An 18,538-nucleotide genomic window follows, 5' to 3' on the forward strand; every position below is an offset into this window, starting at 1 on the left:
TCATATTCTAATTACTACACAGTTACAGATCCCAAGAAAATCAGCCTTCTCAGACTTGCAGAGTAACACCCATCTTCATAACCTTGCATTCTCAAATTTCTGGGAAAAACTAACCACTGCAACACGTAAGGGGTGGGCAGAAAGAGCTAATTACACAGTAGTTCAATACATTTCTATTTATCTAGATCTTGAAAAGTTGTTTTTTCTGGAGGGTAAGTCAAAAGCTTAAAGTCAGTTTTGCATTACTCCAGCCAGTCTAGATCTCCAAATGCTTCCTGATCTTACAGTCCACTGTTCCTGACCATTTGCTCCCAGCTCTAGCTCATCACTAGCAAGAAAAACTCTAGATACCCACTTTGCTATGAGCCAGTCCACTACTTTCCATTTGACCTTTGTGTCCACTTCTCTCCCTCCTCATATTCTTGTTTTGGTAGATGTGTTGGTGGAAGCCAACATCAGCAGATTCACCCTGTACTGGGGGAAAGGCAGAGCTAAGATATGGGATACTGTTATGCTGCCAAGAATTCATGGCAATCATAAACCACTTTTTTTCCTGACCTCATCTCTTCAGAACACCTGAACTCTAAAGATGCTCTAGAAACTGTTCCAGCCTCAGTTGCACTCAACACACAAAAGGTTGTTATTGGAAATAACATTAAAGTTTGTCATATTTATAATGGGAGTTCTCCCTTTCCATGAAATAATATATTTCAGCCATGCAGTTAAACAAAACAACAACAACAAAAAAAAACCCCTTAGTATATTCTCTGTGTGGCTCTTAGAAACAATTGATTGTAAAAGTGGAAGACAAGTTAATATTTTTCTGGTTTCTTTCTCATACACACATAAGCAGTTTCTACTGTGTGACTGTGAGCACTTCCACGGAACCAGTGACAGACACAAGATGCTATTTCCATGTCCTAACCCAAACTGCTGGAGATGTAAGCCACATTCTAATTAGCCAAATCTATTTCTTACACAGAGAAAGTGTTCACCTATTGCACTCCAAATTCCATGTCCAGCCAAGGACTTTGTTTCTGTTAGGGAGGAGAGGTCAGCACAATTCACACACAGGCACAGGATGAGCCAAGGACACCAGGATAAGAGAGGTGGCAGCCAGGAGTGCACCAAAAACACTAGAGATAACATTTGTATGAGAAATACAGCAGGGAAATGCTGCTGATAGCTCTAGGAAGTTCCACAGTGACTTCAGCTGACCCAGAAAGAGGCTGGGATGATGATCCTTTCTTTCCTGACCTAAGCAATGCCCTTTCTACCCTGTCACTGGTCCTGGCAGGGCGAGGGACCAGTGACAAGTTCTGGGAACTGGTCTGACTGAGAAATAATTCTGCAAAACAGAAAAGATGGTTGGCTTTCACCTGGGCTCAAGCACTGCATGACACAGGAGCTAGGAGCATGCAAACTCAGATTTCACCGCTGTTCTCTGGCACCACAGGGGCACCACACACCCAGCTGCGGACACTGCTAACTGCAGACCTTAACATGGTTTCTCTACTCACTGCAATTCAGCCTAACATCAGGGAGCAATGGAGGAAATGTGAGTTCACATATACTGTGAACTATCAGAACTATGAATTTTACATTTGTTCAAAACAGTGTCTCATACACTTAAGTCATGAGTGCATGAGAACTTGAACTAGAGCAAAAGTAATTATTCTTACAGGATTTTGTTAAAGATATACCAAACAGACAAAAAAAAATTAACTACATCACCAAGAAAAGCACTGCAGTGTTAAGAGCCACAGCTTTCTGCATATAATGATATAACTAAGTTTTGTAACAAAATATTCTTTTCACTATAGGTGCTTTTCCATAAAGATGCACAGAATATATTGACTTTTTACTCATCCTAAAATACATGACTGAATGCATCTTAAACTTGCTCAGATTTTATTCTGTCTTTCTGCTGGCACAAAAAATATTTCAGGAACAGCAGCTTATTTACTCAACTTCCCTGTAAAGAGAAGGATACCAGCAGCTTATTTTCCAGGAAGGAGACGAGGTAGGGAAAGATTTTAATGTAAATTATATTCACTAACATTTGATATTTTAAGCATTTAAGATTTTTTTGGAATCTGCAGAATTTCACAGCAAAAGTGTTGCACTCATGCTACTGCAACTGTGTGCTCTTTATGGGACAGCATGACTTGACCTGCAAGAGCTGAGAAGCACATGGGAAACAGTCACACCTGAGACAGTCTATCCAAACACCCCTGACAAAGTCAGAAAGCTAAATATCCAAAGCAACATTCTAAATGCCCTAAACATAAGGACATGTTTTCTTCTGAACCCCCTGCTGAAATCATGGTATATCCAGCACACTTTGGATGAAGTACGATATACACTGTAGTCTTCTTCACAGCAGACACCTCTACCCCTAAAGAAGGAGCTTCCTATAAATCAAATAGGCAGGCCCTTGGTGCAGAGAACTGAGACTGGCTGTGATTGCATGCTTCAGGCCTGTGATAAATCTTAGATGTTGTGACTTGGTCTTCTCTCTGCAATCCCCTTCTCTCCAATGGTGCAGGAGCATTTACCTCAGGAGTTTCACAAATACTTCCACAAGGACAAGAGGATGTATCTCCCTGTGCAGTTTAGTTCTGCTCATGAGCTCAAGTTGTTTGGAAGTAACTCAGTTATCACGCTTTTGTTTGGGCTGTTAATCACCTCAGAGTGCACAACCTGGACTCCTTTTGGATGAAGGCAAATGCTCTGCAGTTCTAATCCTCTGGGATTAATCCTACTGTGACTAATGCAGCCTTAGTGCTAGAGTCCTTTTCTTTGAAAAAAATGCGTTTTGGATCCATGGCAATCTGCTCTCTACAGCCAGGATTCTTTGGTTTAAAAGGGACCACTTAGAGGTCAGAATCTCGCTCTTCAGCCAAGATATTCAGAAAAACATAACCCTGAAAGACTTACAATAGATTAGAATGGAGGTAAAGGATGGGAGAATCAACAAACCCCTCATCCAAATATCCTCAAGGAAAACACCCCACAAACTCTGCCCCCTTCTCCCTCCCCTAAGAAACCCCAAACAAACAAAGAAAACCTGCTCAACCAAGAGCCACAACATAATAATTGATGACAAACTCTCTGGAATCTGTTTTCTAAAAATCTATCTAGTTTCACAATAAATTTCCATAATTCCACAGTGGGATTATTAAATGCTTACATCTGGACCAAATCCAGAATTTTCTTTGATAAACTGACTTTCAATACACCTGTGACAAATACTATGTCTGGTTAAGTCATTATTTTACTCCAAGACTTGCAAGCATTTAAAAGTTCTTCAAAAGCTTAATATAGTAAACAGAGAAAACCTTAGCTATAATGAAAGTTTGACGGTGCTTCATCCAAATGAAAACTAGGTCCTAGAACTGGATATGAAGGAAGTTTAAATGAACTAATGGCGTGATTCAGGAATGTTGATGCCCTGTTTGAAACCACAAGGTAAGAACCTGATTTTACATTTCACACTTGCTACAGATACTCAAAATATAAAAACCAGGTACAGATGAAGAGCTAGTAAATTCCAGTTTTAAAATGCCATGAAAAAAACACAACTATACCCAGACTGATATTTGCTGTGCCATGAACAAACTCACCCACTGATTACTTCTGGAAAATTTTGAGAAGCTGTTTCACAACAGTATGTAAGGGATTCTAGCCCACTCATCTGTTGCTGGTATTTTTTAATCAGGTCCATCAGCACTGCCTGGTGCCCAATCTTCTTCACCAGCTGCTGCACCATACGATCATTAAGAGCCAGAAGAGCTGCTCCACTTATTTCTTCTTCTGCAGATTGAAGGGGATAAAGTCATTACTGTAAAATAGATTTATAATTATAGTTACATTCTCTATGCCTAAAAACATTATTATGGAAGATAGGTCAAAGGGAAGGATGCTTTGTACTGCTGACAGTCATCTTCAGCTGCCACCATCCTTTCCCAAGCAGAGCCAGGAGTCCTAATCACTGGCCAGATATCTTCCCCTGACATAGAGCCAAGTCTGAAACACACAGAAGCAGAGGTGACAATTTTAAGGCTTTAAATCAGGCCTTGCTTGCATCATAGGAGACTGTTACTTGCTGATGAAGGAAATAAAGCTTTTTAACAGAGTACACAAGAAATAGGCTGTTCACATTACAGTTTCTTGTGCACTCTATTCTGTAGAGTGTTTATATGCTCAGACATAGAACATTTACGTGCTACATTTGCATTATTTCGAAAGATTTCTACAACATAAAATAGGCCCTGTCAGGACTTTTAAACTGCCAGCTCTGATTTGAGGTGTGTCTATTTATATACAGGCTTAATCTCGTCCCCTAGGATTTCTCAGACTTGGTAAAAAATCTGTACACTTATGTTGATTTACCAAATCTATGTCAGTTCTCACCCTAATAAATTTCTATAAAAGTCTGAGGTTAGCATATACACACATGCCCCAAACCAAAACAAGGTAGGCAGTGTCAATAAAATGCATAGCAATATATACTAAACAAACAGCACCACCCCCCCCAAACAATAAAAATTCTTACCACGGAACTTAGGCACTAGTTCTCCTAAATTTCTCTGTTTCAACCAGTTGCAGACTTGCTCAACTGACCAACTTTCCATCTTCAGTTGTTCCAATGCTAAATTTCCCTCTGAAATGAAAATAGGGGATTATTTTTGCGCTGAGCTCTAAGCCAAACTCCAACATTTCATAGCAAAAAATGCACTTAGCAAATAATATATCTACATGCTCTGAATAAAAACAGTGCAAAATAATCCAGCTAATGCCTGTTGTAAGTGATGGTTTTCTTGGATCCCTTTCCTCACCTCCTTTCCTGTCTCTGGCTTCCCTCTATTCTGAGGCAGCCTCATTCCTTATAAAACCAGACCTGCTCCGTACCATTAACACCCAGGTTTCCACACAGAGAAGAAAAAAGGTGTGAAATTCATCACCACCATCGGGCTCATCAGGAAATGGCTGACATTTTACAGAAGGAAAAAAAAAAAAAACACCAAACCACCCCATCACCAGATAAGAGTCTGTCACATCCATGCTTACAGTCAATCAAGCACCTTAACCCCCTCTGCACCGCCTGACAGAGCAGGTACCCAGCAAATACTTAACCCTGAATTACCAACAGCTAGGAACAAGAAGGGTGAAAGCGAGGAGACTGTTCCTGCTGTTATTTGCTGGCTTCAAGCTCGAGTGGTACCTGGGAGGATGCAGGGGGTGCCTTGGGAAGGCAGAGTCCCTGTGGCAGCCGGGACGGGCACATCCACCCTCTGGATGAATCTTGCACACACCGTGTGCCCCCTGCCTGAAGGACTCACTCGGCTGACGAGGGGGGCAACACACCCCAAAACCACCTCCCCAGAGGAAGATTACTTGTGAAGGCACAGCTTGTTCCACACTGCAAACTTCCCAGCAGCAGCAAACTCTCTCTGAGGGGAATTTTGTAATTATTGTGTTTTAGCTCTACTAACTAAAGGAGCACCAAGTGCTCCATGATCATGCTTGCAATCCACAGCAAAACAACACTATTGCAGTCAGTTTTTCAGACAAGCATATGAGTGTCTGGCATTGTTGGTCAAGCATTTCCTTCCGTATCCTGAGCCTGCAGCAAACTCCAGGCTAACATGAGGATTCACCCTCACAAACCTCATCAACATCCGTGCTCAAAAGAAAAGTAAAAAAAAAAAGAACCTCCTTAAATAGAAAAATATTTCCATTTTCATCCTTCAGCAGCAGAGACCCTCCAAAAGAGATACATTTCAGCCTACACTCTTATGCCTGTCGACTTCAGCAGCTTAGAAGGGTTAAGTTTAAGGGGAATGCCTTTCTGAATTACATGAGTGGGTTTAATTTGATATGACAACAGTAGCCATACAACTCCTCCCCCAGGCTAAGCAACAAGAACAGGGTGTGAAAAGTCATTATTTGTTGAGAACTCTGGTGTAAATTAAAAATCACACCTTTCTGTCACACTTCTTACTTCCTTGCAAGGAGTAGGGCAGTAAAAGAAGACTCCAAAAACTTGAAAGATAAACTGAGTGCAAAGCAGAAAGATACTTCCCTTATCAACCAAGGAAAGTAAAAGGAGAGAGATACATTAAAATGTTGGAAAGGTCCCTTCTTCACCCTAATAAAAAACTAACACCCTAGAACAATTCTTCTAAAGCAGACAGGCAGATACCAACACTTCAAAAAGTGTCAAGCAAACTCTAGCCATGCACAGCAATTTGCATATCTAGACCTGGGTGGCTAATTGTATAGCAAAATGGCCACTTGCACATGGAAATGCAGGCTGCACACTTTATTGAGGGAAATTATGATAGCTGAGAGGCTGTTTTTTTAAAAAAAATCAGATAATACACATTAAGGGTTACGAAACATCAGTACTTTGAAATGCTTCTCAAAAGTGATTTCACTTATTTGCATCTGTTGTTGATAAAGCAACCAGAAAAAGAGCACACCAGTCTTCTATCAGTTTTATGGAGACAACACGGACTGAGCACAGATGCTGGTATTTGTCCTCATTAATGATTCTATTTATTACAGTAGCATCAAAAGACTATCTAGCAAAGGGTTGCCTGTGTTGAGTGTGGTGGAATCTGTGAATATTTATGTTCCTCAATCAAGTCTTGTAAGTCAGAACAACAAAAACCCAATAACAGTAACATTTTAGAGAGCAATTTACAGCATAACTTCAAGTCAAATTCAGAACAGTTCTAAGTGTGAGTGATCTCTGTTTGTTAGTAATACAGCCAATCACTGGGACCCATTTCTTCATACGCCTGGGGTCAATAACTATAATTAGGATTTAACTAGCCCTGGCTAATGAAATTAACTAATGAAATCAATGAAAATTACTTTTCCTTAGAATGTGACAGAACAATATTTCTATTTACTATAAAATTCTTCAAAATTGAAGGATGAAAATATCAGGGTTTAATCAGATCAGGCTGAAGACCTATCAAGGGTACAGATTTCAGCTCACACAGTTGGTTACACAATGGGGATCCTGACCAGCATGCCTGTGCTGGCAGATGCATACTGCACGTGCACCATATTATTCCAAAGCTTGTCCACAGCTGCCATAATCTTGAAGTGACACTTCTAAATGAATAAGCCAATATATCAGAACACTTGAAACATGGTGAGTTATTATGTTTACCTATGAAGGAGCCTATGGCACCACAGACTACAAACAGCACAAGTTTTGACAGGCCTATATGAGGTTTTCACCAATGCCAGAGTTATGGTTGATTTTAGCACATTTTAGTACTAAAGGAATGTGTAAGGCATGTGATGTGTGCACATCTATACATCACAGCTGTGTGGCACATTTTGTAAAGGGCCAGGTCTCAAAGTTACAAGTGTGATGAGTAGGAGTTGGTGCTTACCAAAGACATAAGCAAAGTATCCCATGTTTTATTTTATGCTCTCTTAATTTGGCTTCATCTCTAAATGCACTACAGAGACTTCATTATTTTCTTTCCACTTACTACCAACCTATTTTTTGAAACAATCAAAAACACATTCAAACAAATGTATTCAAGACAGAATATATAATCTCAGATCCAATGCTGAATTATCATGAAAAGAACATCAGTTGTCCACAAACCTTTTCAGTACCATATAGGAAAAGGCTCTGAGGTAGCACTTCTGTCACCTTCCCCATTCCTTGGAGAAAATGCTGACAACATATTGCTGTCATTTATCAGGTGTTTATGCTAGCATGAACCATAGTGCAGAGATGCCTGAAAGAAAGGGAAAAAAATTCCAATATCAGTGAGGGAGCAAATTTTAAAGTCAACATATCAGTTTTCATTTCTGTGCTACTGTAGAGGAAGACACAAGCAGCTGTAAGACAAGGAAAGATGCAAACATACAGCAGATGCAAGAGAAAACACGTATCACCTAGGAGAAAGGCTGTATAAGATGATCCAGGAAGAAAACAAACATATCCATTTGTCAGCTGTAGATAAAAGGAAACAAGCCAGACAAATCTTTTAAAATTTGATCAGAGCTAAGGGAAATTTCAAGGGTTCTGAACATGCCCATCCACTGAGCTTATCAAGTAAACAAATCCTCCTGCAAGAATTAACTTTGAAAAATGTTATAAGAAAAAATATCCTTCCTTAATACATGTGCTTTTGATTAAATATGCCATTTCTAATATTCAAGTTTTTGCTATATGAACTTTAAAAATATTGTCATCTGTACTATCTGCAGTACTACTGGAAAAATGAGTTGTCCCACTTCAACAGCAAGATTCAGCACAAGAATTAAGTTCTCTCTATTACAAGTGTGCAAGTTATTTGGTAATTTGAAAGGAAGAAAATTAATTTGATTGTGATTTAATAGTAATAGTAAATGAAACTCCATTCTTGGTATCACTGGCAACAGTGCACAAAGGATGAAATAAAACACTTAGCTGTAAATGCCTCGGGTTTTTTTCTTTTCCAGAAAACCTTCTGGAAATTAAGGGCCTGTAAAATCAAAACATTTTATATTATCCTTTTGTCATGGTTTGACACTGGCCCAACAGGCCCAACAGGCACTCACAAGAGTCGCTCTCTCCTGCCACAGCTGGGCAAAGAGAGGAAAAAAGTAAATAAAGATTTCATGAGGTGAGATAAGGAACAGGAGAAAAAAAACACTTCAACAGCAAAACAGGCTCAACCTAAGGTTGCAAAGTGAATCTATGACTAACAGAATCAGAGGAGGATAATGAGAAGGAAAATATGCCCTTAAAACACCGTTTCTCTTCTAGCCCCTCCCTCCTTCCCACGGACAGTGCAGGGAGACAGGGCATGGGGGTTTGGCCAGTTCATTGCTGAGATTTCCTTCCACTGCTCCAGGAGAGGAGCCCTTCCCTTGTGAGGCTGTGGGATCCCTCCCACGGGAGACAGTTCTCTGTGAACTTCTCCTGTGGGTCCACTTCCCACGAGTAACTGCCCTACCACACCTGCTGCAATGTGAACTCCCCTCCGCAGCCAGTCATTCCTCCCAAAACTTCTGCAACATGGGGCTGTTTCCACGGGGTGCAGTCCTCCAAGGACAGGCTGCTCCAGCCTGGAAGAAGGGCCCTCTCTCACTGGGTCTCTCACAGCCTCCTCCAGGAATCCACCCACTCCAGCATGGGCTGCAGGTGGATCTCTGCATCCCCCATGGATCCTCAGGGGCTGCAGGGGCACAGCTGCTTCACCATGGTCTCACCACAGCCTGCAGAGGAATTTCAGCTCCAGCACCTGGAGCACCTCCTACCCCTCCTGACCTTGGTGTTGCCATGTTTTTTTCCTTACATGTTCTCACCTCCTCCTCTTCTGTGACTAGCAAAAATACCTGTGACTTTGTTTTGATTTCCTTCTTAAATACGCCATCACAGAGGTGTTACCAGCCTCTCTCATTGGCCCACCCTTGGCCAGCCCCACGTCCATCTTCAGAGCCCTCAGGGACTGGCTCTGCTGGACATGATGGAAGCTTCCAGCACCTTCCCACAGGATCCATCTTTGTGGCCACCTGCTACCAAAAACCAGGCCCCGCAAAACCAATACACCTTTAAGAAAAAAGTATCAAATAAAAATACAATGTTATTGGACAGTGAGAACAGTAAAAAAATCAAGTAAAGGTTAAAAATTTATGAATCACAGAAATGAAATTTCATGTACCAAAAAGAAAGCAATCAGTCTGAAGATGTTCAGTATGACATGGACGCTGCTCCAGAAGACTAAAGAAAAAAAATAATTCCATCTTGTAAGTGATATCATGCTGACTCCCCAAAGTACAAATTTCTCACCAGGACCATGAGTACTGTGTTGATCATGTCGCTGCTTGCTGGCTTACCAGAGGACTCCAGTTCTTGTCACTGGGCAATACAGAAACCTTGGGCACTGCAATTCCCCACTAGCCTGAACTGGCAATCATAATCCAGCCCCCTTCTCTGCAGCCATTCATGTGGTCATGCAATCAGCAGTGCAGACTGAACTGAAAACATGAGGTTTTGGTGGGTTTTGGATGGATACCAGTGTCTTTAACCCACTCGCTGGCCCATTGTGTGAAAACAGATGGTGGAATCATATCTATAGATTTATCATGGTCTACATTGGTACTTGTTTCAATGGATTGGAACAGTGAAGATTTCTATCTTAATGGAGCATTTGTTTGTAAAGTTAGGCCAGAAACCCAAATTGTGAATAGTATCTAGTTTACCTCCAAAAGAAACTGAGACATGTACCCATCTCCTTTCCCTCAAATAATTTTGCTTGAATTATACTGGCTCAGCTTCTTGAAAGGTTCTCTTTCAAGTACCTCTTGAAAGGTTGCTCTTCAAGCTTTTCTAGTAAATAAGGCTAGTAAGATGTGGAATACTTAACCAACAGAGGTTGATCCTCTAATTGCTGAGAAGGACAGATACGAAGTTCTATTATTTGCTTGCTCTGCTTGTGATTTAGAACCACAATCCAGTTCAGAGAGCTGAACCAGCAGTCAGTTGTAGTGACCTTACAAAAAACATTTAATGCTAACTGAAAATAACAATTTACCAAGTGTATTCTCATGGAAAATGCTTACTGACATTTTGTAAGTGGTTGAACTGGCACATCCTCAAAGGTGCTAATGTTCAACAAAGCTGCTTTCTGTTGTTCCCAAGGGATGGATACAGAAACCTTTTCAGCCTGGGCAACATCTAGAAAGTGATGCATATCCTTAACTGAGTCTGTATAGCTGAACTATGACATAAGTTGGGGCTCCCATGTGGATACGTGGCATTTACATGTTTTTCCCATGAGTAAGTGATCTACACAGCTCTTACACCTTCAGTACACAAAAGGTGTTATAAAATATCACTTGAATTTTGTTCACATGCTTTAATTGCTCTTATTATATATTACATCTTGTACTCAAAGTTAGATTTTTCAGCCATGTTTTGTCAATGTAAGATTTAGTCAAGCAGTGACTCAATCATGCCCCAAATCAAGACTGTGCCTCTTACTGAGAAGGGTCTTGACCAGTCTCTGAGAAATATACCATCATCAGGTACAGCCCCATGTCTGAGACATCCCAGCCTCAAAAAGACCTACAAACCAAATCCGGAGATGTTTATCAGGCAGGAAAGAAACAAGATTCTCCTCAACAAAATTTTTAAATTCTCCTGCCATTCAATCAGTAGGATGAATCAGCTAGGCAGAGGAGTGAGAGTTACTGGGAAGTCATTCAAGCAAATCCTGAAATGAACAAAGTACTCTTGTTGGTAAACACAGGTGCCTGGGTTCAATCAGCTTTGGCCCAGAGGCCACTTCTCAGATGGTCACGGTGAGACTGAGGAACAGGGAACGAGCTCTGACCTGCTCAAGCAAAGACACCTTTGGGTTTTGCTTGTCTTGTGCTGGAGACAAACAGTTGTGGGCTGAGTGGGGGCACGGCCCTCTCTCCTGTGCTCGCTCTTCCCTCCTCCTGCAGCAAACTGGGCAAGACACCCCTGGGCAGGACGAGTCATGCACCTGCTGGTAAGAGATGCTGAATTCCTTCAGGAATCACTGACTTGTGGAGTGGAGCACCACTGCTAAGCAGTGCCTGATGTCACCCAGCACTTCTGGATTGCTGTTTTAGCAGACTGAGAATTGCTGAATCATATGTTACTAACCACTGACAATACTCCCCCAGTTTATTCATCATATAAATATGAATAGGATGATTAATAATTAAATTTTAACACATTTCACAATGCACATTTTTTGGTTTGTATGATTCATTAAAGAATGACAGCTCCAGACAGTCATAGATTTTTGTGTTAAGGCATTATGTTGGCGTATGAAGCCAGGTGAGGTGGGTGTAATTGAGCTAGATGGTAAAACCAAACAGGCTGTCTCATAGGCCTGTTTTATACACTAGAAGCAACAATTTAACTAATTTGGCATCCATTGATTCAGACTCTTTTGTTCAAGGTGTTCTCAAGGATGAACTAAGTAATGTAGTATTAATTCAAAAAATATGTCCCCACACAGTAAATGCATTTATTTAGTTCATTGATATTTAGGGCATGCACAGCCCATTTCTTACAACACACTACACTAAACCAGTGATTTCTGACCACTGCCTCAGTGCTGCTGTCTCCTCATCATACCCAGATGAAGAAGTCATGTAACCACTCTACCACATCAGATACAGAATGTTAGTTGAAACCATGAATGGAAAGATAATAAATAATGTCTACCTACACAATGGAGATAGGAAACTGGAAAGTTTGAATATCTGTAAATTCCTATTTTGTTGGGATGATATATAACCATGACATAAGTAAAAATATTCCAAGGCCTCTTCAGAGAACTGCTTCCTCCTGATTTTTGCCTCAATTCCAGCTATGCAAATGTATGATGTCATGAAGAAAACCCCACTCCAAAAAACCCGTATGTGTGTAAACATTTTTTTTAGTGACAAGGGTGTAAATTTCCTGGTCTAAGGATCTAGCAAGATTGTATCCTTAGACAGTATATCAATTAGTGAGCCTACATTCTTGTGGATGGCTGTAATTTGTGCTTTTCAGGACTTCTGATTATTTGTGTGAAGAGGAACCTCCCAGTTTCACTGTGAGTCACCTCAGAGCCTCTTGGTTAGTACACAGGACACATGAAACTGCTTTTAAATCCTTGCTTCAGATTAGGCAGAGCGGTGATTTGGGGGTATGCCTTAAGCCTTCAGACCACCACCCATTACAAATTGGGGTGGGATTGTGGTTTGGAGGGGAGGACATGTCAGGAGTGATATATCAGAAAAGGAGCCATCCATCTCAGCTTAAACACCCTCGCCAGGAGAGGGGCCAGAGTGAGGACTTCAAGGGCAAGTAAATATCTTTTTACAGGTTGAAGATACTGTGTATCAAAGCAGCCACATCACGGTTGTGCTACACTTCCATGGCGCATTAATGAAGTGAAACTTCTTTTCCAAAAGCACTTAAAGAAATCTGCTTTGTGTTTCAGTCTAAGCAGTTACAATATACATGGGAAAATGTAAGAGTTTGCCAATTCTGCTTTGTTTCACTCATTTTGTGGCTCCTAAACCTACATATTTTATAAATAAATATTTTCTGACTGTAGATCTTGTTTACATTGCAGGCAGTCAGACTGAAGCAGTACATCAAAAGAGGTGAGAAATTCTTCTGCATGTGTCTAGAGTTAAGTGCTATCACTTCACTGTTAGAAGGCCAATAATTTTAAGCAAATGCATGCCCCAAACAGCCATATACATTATACATTATTTGTATTTGCTTATACAGTGGCTGAAGATGAGAAAACATGCTGTGGTCTACATGGTTCATCAGGGTGTGGCAGAGTTGTAGAGACAAGACTCAGTGAGGCATGAGAATTATGACATTGATTATATGGCAGATTATGATAAGATTTATTGCTCCTGCAGTAGCTAAATATTGCCTATACAGTACATAATACATAACACAAGCAGGTCTAAAGTGTTATAATAGAAACAGGTTTAGCTGGAAACACACAGGGTTACAGGCTTTGGTGTTACAGAATGCACAACTGCAAAGCATCAAAGTACCTGTGGAGCTACTTCAGGGTTTTATCTCTATGTGACCTAGTGCTTTTACTCACTTGGTAAGAATCTGGCTTAAAACATCTATTGGACTGGTGACCAACTTAAATAATGATGCAGACAAACAGCCATTTTGGAAAGAGCTGCCCTGATGATCTGCAGCTGGAAAGCTGTCAAACCTCAGCTGTTTGGGTACTCCTGCAGACCAGTTTAGCTAAGCGGGAGGCCATCACAGCACTGTGGGCAGGATACCTTCAATCACCATTGGCTGTTTGTCACAATGAGCCTGTGAAAACTTCAGATGCTGAGTGAGTGAGTCTTTGTCATGGTTAGAGATGCACTGATCTCTCTGTATTTGCAGCAGTTCTTACAAATCATATTGGTAGAAATGTCTGGTAAGGCCTGAATGAGAGAAAGTAGGTTTTCCTGCAGGTTAGACTTGCCTTTGGGATTCTCCAGATATTTAATTTCATTCATGTCTTATTGATCCCAGAGTCCTAGGCAATGGCTAAAGCTGTGGTTTCTCTGTTCTTCTGAGGCTGATATTGCTGCTGCTGTTCACTCATGCTCAGTCTTCTGAAAACTGGGTGTTCATGCAATCCAAATTCAGTGCAGAAAAGATTCAGCCTATAGTCCTGGTATGAGCCTCATGGGTCTCTATTTACATGTCTGCAGTGGAAATGGCTGGGCAGTCACTCAGGCCATCAGTGCTTCAGCCACATCTTACTGCTGCTTGGCAGCTTGTTACTCCCTGGTCTCAGTCAGTGGAAGAGAAGGTATTCATGGCCACTTTAATATAAAGTCAGGGCTGAAATCCTCCTTCAGCATTTACCTCGGCCTCCAGCAAGCAGACAGGTTTCATTACCATTTTGATGTGGATGAGATGGCCTTCAGCAATAGGTAAGGGGTGAAGGGGGAAGTCACCATTACTAGGCAACTTGAATTATTTCAGTCTCTGGCATTTGGAATTTCTCACATTACCCTTGCAAATCTTGTCTTCCTTATAAGTGCAGCCAGATGTTTCTTTTTTATATCTTCTTGCCTAAGTGTAGCTGGGAGTTTAGAATCTCTAATAACACCCTCAAAATCTCTGGTCATCCTCCTGTCACAGCATGAGGTCTGGGTTTCTGCAGTGCTGGAGCTCAGATGTCCCATCAGAGCTTATGCCAGTCCAGTACCATGCAAGGCTGTTTCTAGAGCACAGCGCAGGACAACTTTGGGGTTTTTTTCCCACTGAAAATCTGACCACCTCAGGATTGCTTTGTCCTTCTTGTTGTCCTGTTCTACATCAACTAAGGGTTGTTTGTGATCTTAATTGCCAGAGATACACAGATATTTAGATTAGATGGCTGAATGAATCTTTAGTCTTAAAGGGCTAAAAATAATCAATGTGGACTGTTATTACTTGTGTAATTAAAAAATTTAATCAAGGCAATCAAAGGGTAGCATAGTGACTATCAAATGAAATCTCAAATGCTACCATACAACAATACTTCTATCACTCTTTTCCTATAATTTTAAAAAAATGTTTGTAGAGATACACATTATCAACTATATTGTCAATTTTGTTTCACAAATATGTCTGCAAATCTTATTTTACTGAGAGGAAATGATGAGCTATATTTACAGTTTTGACTCTTAGGATCTCTTGAAATTAAAATCTTGTCACCAAACTGCTCCAAAGAGATTAAGAGTTTTTCACCAATACCTCAATAATGCATGTCCCTGCTGGGACAGCAAATTAGGAAAGAAGCGACAGCTAATTCTGCATCACTTAAAAAACACTGACCTATAAACTTGGTTAGTTTAAGAACTGTTTTACAATCACCTCATGCTTCTTTGCTGTACAGACAGCAAATTTCAGAAAACAGACCCCTGAATATACCTCCAGCTGCCTGTGTTTGTGTGTGTGTGCGCGATGTTGTTATATTATCTTATTTACAGCAGGAGTTTTTGGAAATAACTGGCTATTGTTCCCCATTTGGAAGGATAAAGTAAAAATAATTGTATTGTTGGTTTTGATTAAATCAAAGAGTGACTAAACTTTATAGAATTTTGGCACAGTAAAAAGTATCACAGAACACTGTTGGAGCTAACAGCCTTATTCGACATAAGCAAGTGGTAACAAAACAGGGATTTTACTGCAGTTTTTATTGACAATGAATTCTTCCTAGTTATTTTCCTCCAGTTCTGATATTGTATAGGTGAAGAAAGCCCTTTTGTCTTTTGAAAGAGTCAACAATAATAAACTGATGGGTTTCATGGACTTTGAAGCAAAAAAATAAACTATGTTCTTGTGCTTGTCTGCTGTATCCTCTCCCGTAGAAAACCAGACATTATGTTATAAATATTGTTCAAAATAAAACGTGCAATTGTTCTGCTGACATTTCCCATGTCACTGACTCTGACAATTAGCAAAAATATTTCATATTCAGCTCCTGTCGAAGCAAGGGAGCAAAGACCTAGAAGCATCTTGCTAGCCCCTGTACTGCATGTAATTGATGGTTTGTACTTAATGAAGTGCTACAATCAGAAGCTACTTTGGAGACCTGAGATATCTGAGACTTTGGACTCTGCTGTGGCAACCCTAAGTAAACCTGTGTAGTCTCTGTGGCACAGATAAAAACTTTGCCCATGTTGCTGTGTTCAGCAAATCCCTCTGGCTGTCAGTTCAGTGTGTAACACCTTCAAAAGGTGGTGAATTGATTTGCCTTGGCAAAAAATCATGACAGTTGGTAGCAGCATTTCAGTGGGGATAGATTTTATCTCTTATTTTTATTGAAAAGTTCACCCCACACTAAAATAATCTGCATCAGAACAAATAAAATATTTCAGTGGCATAAACAGTATCTGATGCCTGATAATTACACTACTGGTAAAGCAAAGAAAGAGAGATCTAACTTCTCAAGTACCGATGCTTTATATATTCCCAGAGCAGATCTTTCTTTTAAGTTATGCTTCTCTAATAAAAAGAACACAAGCTGTTGCTTGAAAGAATGCAGATACATTCTATAGTTTTATCAGCAGTGATAGCTAAAAGCATAATTTTACTTACACTTATTCTTAACAAATATGGGGGTCATGGAAACTTATCCAGTGGACTGGTAGAAGTAAATGTTAACTAAGCCATGTGTTAACTGCTAAAGCTCTGATGCAGGACACTTGCCAGTTATTCTTTCAATGACTGGCATTTTCCTAATTACATGCAAAATGATGTATTAATTGGTTTTGCTATAATCTCAGTGGGATCTCATATTAATTAATTTATTTATATGCATACTAAGACATCAACTGCAGTCAAAACAATTTATTATTAGCACAGACTTCCTAATGCTCCTGGGGTTTTGAAGCCTCAAGTTACTGGTTTTATCAGAAAACATGAGTCATCTCTAGTCCAATGATATAATATTTAATTGACTTTGCACAAAAAAATTTCCAGCAATTCTATGTCTGGAAAAAATATAGACATAGAATGTCTACCCCCAAATATTCTGGATGTTAAAGTCAGCAGTGGGATTATATTTATTTCAGAATAAAAAGAAAAAAACAACCCAACTTTGCAAAATCCTGAAGTCTATTTCAGAAAATAGACTTGGATCATAGAGTCACGGGGCATACTGGATTGGAAGGGACACACAAGGGTCATCAAGTCTAAATACTGACTCTAAACAGGGCAACCTAAATGTTAAACCAGTGCTGTACAAATGGGTTTTGGAGACCAAAAGCTTGAGGCAAAATAATTTCCCTAGAGGCTTGTTATAGTGCTCACAAAGAAGATATTAAAATAAGATGATCTGAAATTTGACAGGGCGGTAGTCTTGGTATTTAAGACCAGTCTTTTCTGTCTCAATAACAAAACGCCTTAAAAGTTATAAAATGCCTAAACTGCTTCTTAAAACATATTAATTTAGAATTCCTTTGGAACTAAATACTACATTTAAAGGGAAAATAATCAGATGATAAGTTGTTTTAAGTGTTGACATTTCAGTTTGCATGTAGTGTACTCTTTAAATTCAAACACAGCTGATTTTTACCTACTTAAAGGGTAGGTATATGAAAAGCACCTACCTTCTTTCCTTTATCTTTGTAAAACCCTTTATTTTGCTGGTGTCAACCATAACTATGTCACTTTTGCATCACTTGATTACAAAGAGGTTTCTGAATTTACCTCTAATTTTCTAAGCTTTATGATCAGGTTTTGCTGTCTACATTTATTACCAAACTCTTGTTCCAATTCTCAAAAATGATTACAAAATATTAAGCAACACAGATACTCACCAGTCTTGCATCATGGAAGCAATTTCTGCTATTTAACTTTATAGCTTTAATAACTGTTTTCGAAAAATAAATGAGGAAAGATCATTAGAGTCTAAGGATTTGTTTGCTTTTCTTTTTTTAAAATCAGTTTTCATAGTTTTAATGTGTTTCAACCCACAAAGTTAAATTGGCAGAGCAGAAGTTAGTGATGTGTACTTTTAATCTCATTGTGTACAATCAAGTTTACCAATGGATATGACAAGATGAGCTGGTAACACTGGTGCAGGGAAGGGAGGACTGATAGTCTGAGATTAGATCCGTTTAAATGGATCTGGAAATCTCCTTGCTTGCACAGAGTGCTGTCTGTGCTCATGTGCATGACCTGCTTCTGATCACCTGGTGAGAAAGTACAGAACTTTGTGAGCTGTGTTTTTGAACGCAAACGGCACAGCGCATTAAGCTCATACACACGTTTGCATTGCCCGCTGTTTTGGCAGGCTGGCACCCTGACATGACCAGGTGGGTAGTTCATTCCTGCACCCTCTACACTTCTGGGCCCAACTAGATACCATGTCCTGATGGAAAGTTTTCTCTGCAGCTAAAAACACTGTAATTTGGAATGATTTGGGTTGAAAGAGACCTTAAAGATCATCTAGGTTCAAGCCCCTGACATTTGCAGGGACACCTTCCAGTCAGCCAGGCTGCTCACCTTCAA

At 40.0% G+C, this 18,538-nt stretch overlaps 1 protein-coding gene across 10 annotated transcripts in view; it reads right to left on the reverse strand.

The window, feature by feature from the left end:
- Window positions 1–9,364, reverse strand: part of SAMD3 (sterile alpha motif domain containing 3) — a 39,749-nt gene extending 30,385 nt beyond the window's left edge. Inside the window, exons 1-5 of one of the 10 annotated variants that reach the window (XM_064413150.1) lie at window positions 9,334–9,351; window positions 8,454–8,507; window positions 7,640–7,775; window positions 4,559–4,666; window positions 3,627–3,816 (exon numbers count right to left, since the gene is read on the reverse strand). In XM_064413150.1, the coding sequence (XP_064269220.1) occupies window positions 3,627–3,816; window positions 4,559–4,637 (269 nt within the window). In that variant the 5' untranslated portion in view covers window positions 4,638–4,666; window positions 7,640–7,775; window positions 8,454–8,507; window positions 9,334–9,351. Of the gene's footprint in view, window positions 1–355; window positions 471–3,626; window positions 3,817–4,558; window positions 4,667–4,841; window positions 5,003–5,718; window positions 5,843–6,446; window positions 6,725–7,639; window positions 7,776–8,453; window positions 8,508–8,986; window positions 9,165–9,237; window positions 9,287–9,323 lie in introns of those variants that run through there. The other 9 variants (XM_064413149.1, XM_064413148.1, XM_064413153.1 and 6 more) reach the window with 9 other exon arrangements.
- Window positions 9,365–18,538: the final 9,174 nt, after the last annotated feature.

The sequence above is a fragment of the Passer domesticus genome, chromosome 3, assembly GCF_036417665.1.
Source record: "Passer domesticus isolate bPasDom1 chromosome 3, bPasDom1.hap1, whole genome shotgun sequence".
Taxonomy (NCBI): domain Eukaryota; kingdom Metazoa; phylum Chordata; class Aves; order Passeriformes; family Passeridae; genus Passer; species Passer domesticus.